The sequence below is a fragment of the Protopterus annectens genome, chromosome 2.part0 (genome assembly GCF_019279795.1).
Source record: "Protopterus annectens isolate FY-2018-M chromosome 2.part0, PAN1.0, whole genome shotgun sequence".
Taxonomy (NCBI): Eukaryota; Metazoa; Chordata; order Ceratodontiformes; family Protopteridae; genus Protopterus; species Protopterus annectens.
Window position 1 is genome coordinate 819,813,198 of NC_056728.1, and position 13,150 is coordinate 819,826,347.

General features: G+C 41.9%; 1 protein-coding gene across 6 annotated transcripts in view; it reads left to right on the forward strand.

Annotated features, from left to right (window-relative positions):
• Nucleotides 1-13,150, forward strand: part of KDM4C (lysine demethylase 4C) — a 3,520,425-nt gene that overhangs the window by 2,306,850 nt on the left and 1,200,425 nt on the right. For all 6 annotated transcript variants that reach the window (XM_044061093.1, XM_044061091.1, XM_044061094.1 and 3 more), the window contains exon 13: nucleotides 8,219-8,403. In XM_044061093.1, coding sequence (XP_043917028.1) covers nucleotides 8,219-8,403 — 185 coding nt within the window. The remainder of the gene's footprint in view (nucleotides 1-8,218; nucleotides 8,404-13,150) is intronic.

The following is a 13,150-nucleotide window of genomic DNA, read 5'->3' on the forward strand; positions in this document are numbered from 1 at the left end:
CCTTCGATGAGCTCCTGGATTTGGTCTCTCGAAGGGCGTGGGAACATCCAGATTCTGTGGAACCGGTGCCTGCTCGCCCTAACAAATTTTTGTCAGCGCCCCCGGAAAAGGAATTTCTCACCAAGGGTGTGGCTGTAGATGCTATGGTGGTGGCATCTGCTACCCAGCAAGATGTGGCAGAGGCTTCGACGTCCGTCCATCCCCCTAATAAGGAGTCTAGGAGCATGGACCGGTACGGGAAGCGCACCCTCTCTTCAGCGGCCTTTACATTAAGGTCTCTGAACTACCTCACGCACTTCACTAGACTTCAGAGGGATCTGATCAAGGAACTCTCAGATACCCTCGCTGGTAACCTGCCTGAGCAGTTAGCCCAGACGGTTAGCTCTCAGTTGGCTACCTTGTCGTCGATATCAAACTCGTCCATGAGGCTCATTTCGTATGCAGCCGAGGGGCAGTAGAGCGGGTACGGGTGTTGCTCTACGGAGACAAGCCTGGCTACGCCTGTGTCATTTTGCGGAGGCCTTCAAATCTTCCTTTGCCGACGCTCCCTTTGATGGGTCCTCTTTGTTTGGACCCAAGGTAAAGGACACCTTGACCCGCTGTGAACAAGAGGGTAAAACTTTGACTGCCGTAGGAGCACGTTTTTCCTCTCCCTTTCGGCCTTATCCCAAGGCTAAAAGAGGAGGGAAAATGTGGTTCCGGAAATCTCAAAAGAATTACCCCTCACAGCAGGACGATCCCCCCTCTAGAGGCAGAGGAGGGGGAAATTTTTCCGGAAGACGCCGTCCCAGAGGCGGCAGAGGCCCCCGCAACACTGGAAACCGCGAGTCCTTTCGTGGCTCTTCAACCTCTCAGCATCCCTGAAGGATTGCCCGACTGTGCAGCTCCGGAGCCAGTCGGGGGTCGTTTTTCGAGGCACCTAAAGGCCTGGGAGAGTATCAATCAGGACCAGTGGGTGCTCCGAATCATCACCGGAGGTTACGTCATCCCCTTTTCACACCCCCCCCTCCATCCAGAAAAATCCTGGACCCCCCACCCAGTCAACGGGATATTGCAGCCATCGAAATTTCAAAGCTGCTTCAAAAAGGAGTCATCCAACCGGTGCCCGTAGACCAGACCGGATTAGGGACTTACTCAAAATTCTTTTTAGTGCCAAAAAAGACCGGGGACTTGAGGCCCATTTTAGATCTCAGCAACCTGAATCGATCAGTCAAGAAGTCCAAGTTCCGGATGGTCACCTTACAATCCATTCTCCCGCTTCTGGAGAAAGGTGTTTGGATGTGCTCCATAGATCTCAAGGACGCCTATTCTCACATTCTGGTAAATCAGGCGTCCAGGAGACATCTGCGCTTCAGCCTGGGAGACAGTCATTTCCAGTTCTGCGCACTGCCCTTTGGTCTCACCACAGCCCCCAGGGTGTTCACCAAATGTTTGGCGGTGGTGACTGCTCACCTGAGGAGTCTAGAATTCCAGGTGTTTCCGTATCTAGACGACTGGCTCCTAACTGCCACCTCCAGGCATCTACTATTACAGAACCTAGCAGCCACTATATCTCTAGGAACCTCCCTAGGAATCACCTTCAATTGGGCAAAGTCTGTGTTGCTGCCATCTCAGCTTATACGGTTTATCGGGTAGACATAGACTCAAGGCAAATGCGGGTCTATCTTCCTACAGAGAGAATAGAAACATTACAATCTCAAGTCCGAGCATTGCTCCTCAAACACCGAGCCCCAGCAAGGATGGTCCTACAACTGTTGGGTTCCATGTCGGCTACCGTTCTCTTGGTGCCCTTAGCAAGATTACCAGTGGCTCCTATCGGTCCAGTGGTCGTATCAGGAACTTCCTCTCAGTCACCAAATTATAATTACGGAGACGTGCAAACAGGACCTCCGTTGGTGGCTTATCTCGTCCAACCTGGATCAGGGGCGACCTTTCGTTCCTCCTCCTCCAGTGGCCACTTTGACTACGGACGCCTCCCAGACAGGGTGGGGGGGGGTCATTACCTGGGCAGGTCAGTTCAAGGCAAGTGGCATCCCGGTGAGACTTCCCTACACATCAACATACTGGAAATGAGAGCAGTGCTTCTGTCGCTTCAAGCACTACACTGCTACCTCCCCCAAGGTATGATTGCCGTTCAGTCCGACAACATGTCAGTAGTCTGGTACCTGAACAAGCAGGGAGGGACCAGGTCCTACCCTCTTTGCAGAGAGGCCATGAGAGTATGGAATTGGGCTGTTGCAACCAATCGTTTCTTGGTAGCAACACATATTCCGGGGAGATCCAATGTGATAGCCGACAGACTGAGCAGAACCATTCTCTTCCCGCACGAGTGGTCTCTGAACAACAGAGTAGCATCTCAGATCTTCAGAAGATGGGGAACTCCTTGTTGCGACCTCTTTGCAACCCCCTCTCAACACGAAATGTCTACGGTTCTTTTCTCTTACCCCTGTTAATATCTAACAACCCCGAGTTGGGGGAGGTTTCCCAAGGACGCCCTAGTCCAAGCTTGGCCCAACGGCTTACTGTACGCCTTTCCTCCGGTTCCCCTTCTCCCCAGGGTGATCCAGAAGGCGATTCACTTGCAGTGCAAGATGATTTTAGTTGCCCCATACTGGCCTCGTCAAGTCTGGCTGCCATTTCTTCAGAAATACGCACTGGACGGCCCATGGTTCCTGGACCAGGTTCCAGATCTCTTGATCCACCAGTTGGGACAGCTTCACCAGTCCCTTCACTCACTGAAATTAACAGCTTGGCTCCTCCACTTTCGACTATAGTCAGGAACCAGGTTTTAGGCTCAGAAATTATACATATCTTGTCCTCAGCCCACAAGAATTTGACTAAGAAAATGTATAATAGTAAATGGAAGAGATTTGCCATTTGGGCCCAACTCTGGGGTTTAGATCCCATTACTGCCCCGGTGGCGGACGTTTTGAAATTCCTAGCTTCCCTATTCAATCAAGGGTCTTCAGTCTCTACCATTAAGGTTCAATTAGCAGCTATTTCTAATTTTCATGCAAGTACAGACCCACCTTTGATGAGTAATAAGTTGTGTAAAGCCTTCATGAAAGGTGCTGGGCTGCTACGTCCTCCAGTTTCTCATCCTGCTCCACCATGGGATCTCAATTTCGTATTAGGTGCCTTGACTTCTTCCCCCTTCGAACCAGCAGCAACTTCTGACTTGAAATTTCTTACCTGGAAGACTGCTTTTTTGGCGGCAATTACATCAGCCAGAAGAGTTTCGGAACTTCAGGCCCTATGTGTCAACCCGCTGTACTTGGTTTTTCACAAGGATAGAGTATCCCTTAGGCCCAATCCATCTTTTGTTCCCAAAGTTTGTTCCAGTTTCTGTCTTCAGCAGTCTTTGGAACTTCCAGTTTTCTTCCCCAGTTACTTAGACAGAGCAGAATATATCTTCCATTCATTGGATGTCCACAGACAATTGCGTTTCTATTTAGATAGGACGCATCAAACACGAAAAACAGATCAGTTGTTTGTGTCCTTTTCAGACAATAAATTGGGCAAAGCCGTCACGAAGGTCACTATTGCCAAGTGGATCAGAGACTGTATTAGTCATATTTATTTTCTTTCTAATAAAGAGCTTACAACCACTGTGAAAGCTCATTCTACAAGGGCTACGGCTACTTCAACAGCATTTCATGCTAAGCTTGCCATTAGTGACATTTGTGCTGCGGCTACCTGGTCCTCTCCTCACACCTTTATTTCTCATTACAAATTGGATGTGGCATCTCGGGGGCAAGCTTCCTTCGGTTCCACAGTTCTCAGGAGTGTTTTCCAGTGAGCCACCCAGGAATCAGGTGCTAGGGACGCTGTCCCATCAGTACAGAATGTAGGCGAGATAGGATCACATAACATCTTTTAGTTATGTACTTACCATAACTTCAGATGTTTGGGATCCATCTCGCCTACATTCCTAATACCCACCCTCCTTCCCCCTGCCTTGGAGATCAGAAGAGACCGAACGGTTCGAGTTTGACCGTTTCATCTTGAAACATCTGGCAATGTTATATCAGCAGTGCATGTGTGTGGATAAACAAGATCTGGGGAATTAGTGGTGGTGCATCCTGGGATATAGAATAGCTCAGCCAATTAGAGACTTCGCTCTATTGCATAGCGTGCCGAGTGGGAGCCGAGGATCGGCTCCGAACCCATCAGTACAGAGTGTAGGCGAGATGGATCCCAAACATCTGAAGTTATGGTAAGTACATAACTAAAAGTTAAGAAGAGTTGTTGACAATGTTAAGACTGTGCTTAGGGACACGCAACATTTTCTTACTGATTTATATGAGTTTAATCTTGGGCATGATTTATCGGAATATTTTTTGGTTACACTAGATGTTAATACGCTGTTCACAGTGATACCTAATTTAGAAGGTGTTGAAGCAGTTAGAAACTTTTTACACAAATATAGTGTGTATTCTAGTGATATGATTTTTGTGATTTGCACACTTCTGGACTTAATCTTGGAGAATAACGTTTTTATGTTTAAAGACAGTATTTATTTACAGAAGGTTGGTGTAGCTATGGGGACTTTGTGTGCCAATAGCTACGCCAACCTAGTTATGGCCATTTGGGAGGTTGAACATGTTTTTAGTCCACATGCCTTCTCTAAACATTTGGGTTTTTTTAGGAGGTTTGTGGATGATATTTTTCTTTTATGGGATGGGAGTTTGTCTGAACTGGATTTGTTTGTTACTTATCTTGAATCTACCACTGGATATCTCAGGTTTACTAAAAATGTACATTTGAATTGTATTGATTTTTTAGATATTCATTTGTTTTAAGGTACAGATGGCATATTACAGACCTCAGTTTATAGAAAACCATGCAGAAAGAATACCCTGTTGCATTGTGATAGTATGCATCTGGGTTATATTTTTAAGAATATTGCTAAAAATCAAGTTTATAGGATATCACATTTACATACTAGAGATGATGGCTTTGGTGAAGCACTTGTAGGTCTTGAGGATGGGTTGTTAGATAGGAGTTATACGGTTAAGGACTTTGATACAGCACATGTTGAAGTAGTGAGAGCAAGATGTAGAGAGGCACATCCCTATTTTTCTAAGAGTAAGAATATATTACCTAAGAGAAGTAAGACATGATAGATATGGTAAACCTGTTATTACTTTTTCTAGAAATGTGAGAAGGGTATGTGATGTGATAAGGAATAGTTGGCCAGTGCTCATATCTAATGACAGAATCTTAGGGACTGTAGGTGATGTGCCTAGGTTTTATATGAGCACAAACAGAAGTTAACTTCAGTTTCAGATAGAAAAGGTATTTCTGCTTGTAGAAATTGTGCAGCTTGTCCTTGTATATCAGGTTTTAAAGAATTTAAGCATCCTACTATAGATTTTTGATTCCTAACCAAATTTTATGCAGACTGTTCGAGGAAGAATCTAGTGTTACCTGCTACCTGCACAAAATGTAGTAGTTTCTGTGTTGGAAAGACTACAAGGACTTTGAGGGAACGCTTACTTGAGCATATAGGTTTTATTAGGCATAAAGATTCTACTAGTGCATTGTATAAGCATATATCTGCACATAATGGTAATTCTTTTTATTTTATGGTTTTACAATGTCTTTATGCTGATAAACGGGATGGGGATTTAAATAATTAGGTAGAGAAAGCTTAAAGTAGATGGATAGTGCTGTTACAGGCACATAAGTACCCAGGGTTGAATGAGTGTGTGCCCCTGAAACCATTGCTTAAAGATCGCAAATTGCTTCATTGATTAGTTAATTAGTGTTTCTATATAGGATGTATGTGCTTGTTCTTAGTTTGTCTGATGAAGTGCCTATTGCAAGGCACGAAAGCACTAATCTCTTTTTAATTTTCTTTTTAAGTCTGTTTTATTAAAGTTGTTTCCATAGAAGCTGTGTTTGGTCCCGGCCTTATTTCTTCAGAAGTTACTTAGTTCCTTTTCTCCTACCAGATTAAGCAATCCAGTATTTAAAGATACATTGCCTCAGTGTTTGACTGTATAACCTTTGTTTATGTTTGGATTATGTTTACTAAAACCTCCTAGGGCCCATTCTACAAGATCTGTCGCGATTTCTTCAGCCTTTTGGTCCAGAGCATCTTTAGCTGCTATTTGTGCAGCTGCAACTTGAGCTAATCCACCCACTTTCATTGCTCATTATAAGTTGGATTTGGTTTCCAAGAATAGAGCAGCCTTTGGCTCTGCTGTGCTCCAGAATATCCTTCCATAAGGGTCTCCCAAGGTTGCAGTAGCTGGGGACTCTGTCCCGTCAGTTGAGGACAGCTAGTGGGAGCCCTGTGTGTTTGTTCTGTGGAGATTAAGCCTAGCAAACCCATGCTACTATGTTCAATTCCAACAATAAGCTAAGGATAATTCAAAGTATAGAGGCACGCATCCACATCAGAGAGCAACATATATTGGAGTTTGGAAGAACTGCTTCAGGGGAGGGGGTGTATTCTGTCAAGGGAGATGGTAGGGTGCTCTGGAGAACCAGTAAGGTAGCATATTCCCTGGTGCCCATCTCTTGCTGCAGAGTGGATGAGCTGATTTGCCTGGAGATTCACAGTGGAACAAATGGTTTGATCGGGTGCAGGTACAAGAACCATTAGGCTTGAACCTGTGAGTAGGAGATTTAAAAAAAAAAATAGTACTGTAGATAGGTCCTTAAGTGCTCTCTGCAGATCCCACAGAAATGTCTTTTCCAAGCTGAAGACAAAAAATGCAACCGTAACAAGCTACTAATGTAATAAGCAGTTGCTTGCAGTTAAATCACTATATACTTAGTGTTTCACCACTTCAGCCATGACCATAAATACAGTAGTGGCATTCATTTATGAAACCTATTACTGCAACCCACTAACATCGGCATCTCCTGACAGCTTGCACCCTGCCCTTCTTCCAGTTCTGAAGAAAAAAAATTATAAAAATAAACTTTTCTTAATCAGGCTGTTTCCTCCTGGGATTTTGCCCTGCTGCACGGATCAAGGGGGAATGGTTTCTGTATAAACTAGGTGTGTATGGACAACTGAGTTTTTACCTAGAAAATGAAAAAGAAGTGAGGAAAAAAGACCAGGAATTCCTAGCTTTTGCAGATGTTAGCAAGTGCAAGCCTGTGTCAAAACAGATCATCTCTAAAATGGCTAGTCCACCGTATCTCTTGCCAGGGCACATACTGCGAATGCAGCTATAGCCACAAGTCCTCTTACTGGGGATTCTCTGTATCCAGGCCATCTTGCACACAAATATCTGGTCACGTCTACAACTTTTCCAAATGCTGCAACTTGGACATTTTCTAAAGAGACAGGACAGATTTTGGCACAACCATCCTGCAAGCACTTTTAGAACTATTACTTCACAGTGCCAGCCACCCCAGACTCTGTAAGAGTAATAGTATGAAGAACACAGAATGGTTGTGTAGGGGACTTAGCATAATTGTAGATGTTTGAGTATGTTCACTGTTAGAGTAATGTTTCATCATTCTCCCCTTAGTCTCCAAACTTTCACCATCCTAGGGTAGAGGTATGTACTAGGTCACCTACCTATTTTTCTTACCTTCCTTCCTTTCTTTTTTAACCCTGTAAGATTCTTCCCTTCAGGTTTAGTTGGTGTGTGGAGAAGGAGCTTTGAGGGTATTTTTGGTGGATTGTTATTCCTTGAAGCGTTTGCCACAAGGGCTGTTTGTCTGGCTTCTGCTGGACCCTGCTACTTCAGGGGAAGCAAAAAATAAACATAGCTTGGGTGCATGTTCCTCTTATACTCCAGGCATCCTAACATCCACGTGGAAGGGTATCTGCCCAGCCAAGAGGAGTAGAGGTTTTATAAAACTCTGGAAATCGGGCCCAACATTGAGTCTTCTGTTGCAGAAATCCCAAGAAGTTAGCGCTAATGTGAAAGTGCGTGTTCACACCAGTGAGCATACTTGAAAATCTCCAGTTATAGCAAGTACCTACACAATTATACTTTTTTATTTTCTATTACATTATATTTCATTTATATCTCCATTCCAGCCCCTGGAGGACATGGTCTACATATCTGCAAAAAGTGTTATAAGGTAGTGACAGAAAAGGCAGTAGAAAAACAGAAGCCTTAGTGGTTATCTGGGCTTATATTATGTAGTAATGAAGGATATGATAAGATTTGATTTAGAAATTTTAAAGTATGATTAGCCAAAGCAATGTTACCCTTCTGAAGAACATACATTTTTTCTCTTACAGAAATGCTTTACATGCCAGTAGTAGAACCAGTCAGACTGCATGAAACTGAGCCTTGGGCAAAACCTCTAACGCATCTTTGGCAATATAAAGATCATAACTTCCTTGCAGAGAGGGAGTACAATGCAGCTGTTGCTAACATTGAGCCATACTGTGCTATTTGCACCATTTTCTTACCATACTATCAGGTAAGTATAGTTGTAAAATGACGAGAAAAATCTTAGAGGCATTGTTGGTTGAAACAGGTCACATTAACAGCCTGTCTTTGTAGGTGCTCAGACAAGCATTCACAATATTTATCTTTCATAAATGGTGAACCTATGAATAATTACTGCAGAAAATGTTAGTGCTTGGCTATTACCTTTGGAGTATAGATATCATACTGTCAGTATTAATAGGATTATATCCTTCAGGAAGAACAGCATAAGGGTTTACAGTTTGTTTTTCCAGAGAAATTCCATTAGACCCATAATCCTCTAATAGTTTTGATCTTCCCATGTTTTTGTCCTTTCTTGGTATGACTTTTTATATTTCAATGAAAAACAGTGTAACTGCAATCATGTGTGACCTACTTGAGGATTCCACATTGCCTGAATTATTGCCTACATACGTGAGGATACTGCGGTGGTGATGCTGTGGTAGCGTTGTCGCCTCACAGTTAGACGTTGCCTGTTCGATTCTCAGAGCATCTTCTGTATAGCGACATGCGTGAATGGGCGTTCCTTCGTTGAAGGTTGTGCATTAGGCCCAGCAAGGCAATACGTAAAAATCTACTGCCAATCATTAGCGGACCGGAGTTCCGCTGTGGCGACCCCTAACCGGGAAAAGCCGAAAGACACAAACAAACAAACAATACTTGAGCTGATCATGTGGCCATGCATGCTCTCAATCTGTTCTTGCTGCAGTGTGAAGTGCCATATCTGTCGAGTAACCAGAATATCCTTAGCTGATAGATTGTCTCATGGTTCTGAAATTCTAGTTGCAAGAACTATGCATTCTTCTCACAGTGACTAACCAGATATTCCTCTATGGACTTCTAGCTTCCTCCTGCTTTATCTTGATGTCAGAGACCATAGTTTTACCATTTGAAAAAACAGGAATTTTAATTCTGACCTTCTCTGATACATCATCAGTAGAGACATTTTATAACACTAGTCTAAAAGCACATTTATGAGATGCAGTCACTATAATGAGATATGCCAGAGTCATTAACTTTATACCAATCAAAACTATTTTAGCAATGGTTAAGTACTAGGTTGCTAAGCAGAACTAGCAAACACCTTGACTGTTAGATGTCATGTATTAATGCAAGAGCTCTAAGATGAAGCCTTCAGTTTTCAGTGCCTGACCTACTTCCAAATTACTTTAATAAATACAACAATAGGTGAGGCGTTATTCAAAATAACTAATAACCAAAGTGTAATAACTCCAAAAGGAAGTTCATACGACTGGATTCAAATAAACGTCTAAATTACTTTCCTAGTAAATGTTTATAGATGTTCTCCTGAACATATATATATATTTTTTTTTTTTGGAAAATGTCCGAAGAGTGACTTGCAAAACATTATTCATATATGTAAATGAAGTTCATAAACAAACCGCAGCAGTGAATAAGCATTTAGCACTGGTAATAGCTAGAATGTCTCTACTCAAGATGCATTGTTTTCAGTGTGCTTTTTCTCTCACCTTGCTTGCCAACTGTCAGTTCTCGTGACGTGTTCTTTCTCTTAAAAGAGAGAGCTGGCTGCAGGAGCTGCCTATCATCCAGAGAGCTATTCGGATTTTCTATTTATGGTCTAATCCCTCTCGTCTTCTGTGCAGGAGACAGGATATGTGTTATCACAAGAACCACCACACCTTAACTGTGCAAGTGCATGCATCCATGCTCCTGAGATGAAGGTTGCTACAAACTGGCTTGGAGAGCTGCAAGCACACCCTATTCCCACTTCTGTATCTGCCACCCCGCCTCTGAGGAACATCATGGCACCTCACAAGCAAATCTGCTCTCTTCCATTCTAGGATAAGCATGCCTATCATCCCACTCCAGTTTAAACAGACCACTGTGCTTCTAGTTAAACTCAGTTTTTGTGTGTCATAATTAGGCCTTAATCCTTTTACACCTGTGGAATTGACCTAGTATGCAAATGTGCTGAATGAATTTAATATACAGAGCAGCTTTACTTTCTGAGCATGTGCCTTAACAGAAAAGTCTTTACAAACATCTAGCTACTTATGAGGTTTCACATCACAGTACAACTCTAGGCAGTTATTTGCTTCAGACACCATTCAGCAGTTTACATAAAGCAACTTTGTATAGCTCAGTGAAAGCAAGAATAAAAACAAGTTAGGAGAAAAAGGACAGACATCAGATGCTATTATTGATAACAGGAACATGATATTGAATATCTGCTACTGTTTGAGAAGATTACCTCATACAGCTTTAACTATACTACACCTTTTCTTTTACTGGTCTCATTCATCATTTTGGAGCATAATACCAACAAATGAACCTGTTGGGGGCGGAGCAGATTACCTTGAATCACAGCATTTTCGAAGCTATTATTCCTTGGCTTCTACCGGACATTCAAATTTGCAATGTTTGGTTGAGGTGTGGATTGAGGATCAGTGAGGGAGGCTACTGAGCTTGCATCATTGTTTATAAATGGAAGCTTTTCTGGTCTGGAAAAAGCTTGTTAGTAATGTCATTCTAAGGCTTACCTGGAGGAAAGAGTAAATAAGCTTCAGTCTTCAGGATACCTTTGGTCTTGTAATTGAAAGCCAAAATTATCTACATGGTCTAGTCAAGATAACTTTCATCTTTGTTTCTTGTGTGAGAATAAGATGAAGGCAGCTGTGAAACATCTAGTAAGTTTTTTTGCTACACTGGTATATGAGTACAATACCTTAGATTTAAATAAAGGATCATTACTTTATTAAAAAAAGAAAGGGTCTTTTTTTTTTTTTTTAACACATTCTGACAGATATGACTATAGGCAATAAATACATCCGTACCTCTTAACCTCCCAGCACGTGAATAAGTACAGAGCCAAAAATAATGTTTGTGTGTGTGGGGGGCACAAAGACATAAATATAGGGCCAGTTTAAAAATTGCTCTTACAAACACAGGAAGTTGTTAGATTAATAGGTTTTACATTAACATGAATTTTCTGAAGGAAATAATGGATGAAACTCAAATGTCTGTCAATCCTTAGTCACAGAAATCCTCAGTGATTTGCCAGAAAATAACAAATGTTATGAGAGAAGGGCCAAAGGTATGAGGCAGAAGTCTGAACATTTTGCAGAATTCTGAACAGTTGAGAGGTGTGAACATATTTACAAAGAATTTTAAAGGATCAGAATTTTTAAGTTGAAAATAATTTTTTGAATAGCACTTCAAAAACAAAACTCGTATTCAGTTTTGGAACATAACTTCTTTTAGGCTGCCTAAACTATATAAATCCCCCTTAAGAGTAGCTTAACTGTGGTGAGGGAGGATAATGTCAAAATCTCATAATAGACATGCAAAATGGTGTACTCATGTATAAGAGTAAGGTAAAGCAAGATTGTTGAGGTGAGATGGATAAACTAAGCTTTTATTCAAATCCACTTGGATAACACAATATTTTAGACTGACAGCAGAATCTATACATTTGCTATTTAGGCATATAAAAATTCCCAGTGCTAGGTTTTTTACTTAGTGTCAAATAAATATTACAGTGGAAGAAAATGGAGAAATAGAAGTAAGCAAAATATCAAATTTCTCGAATAAGCGTGTAATGTTAGGATAAAAACTTGCCATATTGCTAAAAGTTTAAGTCATCCCTAAGGGAAGCTAAACATAGTGATGAACTTGCTTTCTGGATAAAAAAAAAAAAAACTGATTGTCTTGACAAAAGGGAGTTGTTAGAACCAAATGAGATTTTTCTTGTTTTACCTTTAGTTGAACTCCTTGAATTTAGGGAAATGGAGGACAAACATATAACAGTTATCTTTCCTATTTCTGTCAGCGATTGTCTTGTCCTTTTGTAAGAAACGGAAGAAGATTAACATTTCTCAAGACAGGCGAATATTTTCATCAAATTTCCCACTTTAATAGAAATTGAGAAACTTCTGGATGTGACTTCCTGTCTTGGACCATCTTAATTTTTGGACTTTGGCTTTCGACTAGCTGTCTGCAAGCAAATTCTAGTCTCTTGGCAAAAGAACCCCCAGCATGTGGCTGCTCAAAGATGGGGCTGGTTTCCATAGTCTCTTGGTCAGCTATACAGCTTAGTTTGTTCTTTGTTTGTGTACAAAGTTGCTGTAGTGTTGTGTATAGATGGACAATGGACCCTTGGACACAGTTCTTGAATACATACACCATCAAGACTTTGGTAAGAAGAGTTAAGAAGGGAATATCTTCTCTGTGTTGATCTGTACATTGGTGACATAACCAAAACAGTTCTGTGGTGATGGGAGGAATCAGGAGGTGGGGTCATTTTGGAGGAATCATTGGTCTAGTTCCAAAAATTTGTTAACAGCAGCTGGATTTTCATCATATGCAGCTGGCAGTCTGAATCTTCAGAATACTGGTTGATACATGTTCAGGATTCTGAAACACTTCCTTACAGGCAGTAATAGTTCCTTGGAAAAAACTGAAAGTGGGACTGTATTTGAATCTTCTTCTGCCTGAAGAAATTCCATTCCTGAACACTGTTGACTAAGCCCTGATTTTTACCCAAGTAACCTGGAATCAGTTTGTGATTTTGATGCTGGGGAGACTAAGTGGGGAGGAAGGTAGGACTTGAGTGGGTGACACCAGGTTGCACAACCTGGAGGTAGACAGTATGGTACAATACAGTGTTGATAACCAGAGTTGGATGGATTGGGTTGCATATGTGTTTGGCTGTGTTCATGTGGGGCCATGCCCTCACATGGTGCAGAGGTCTTACAGGC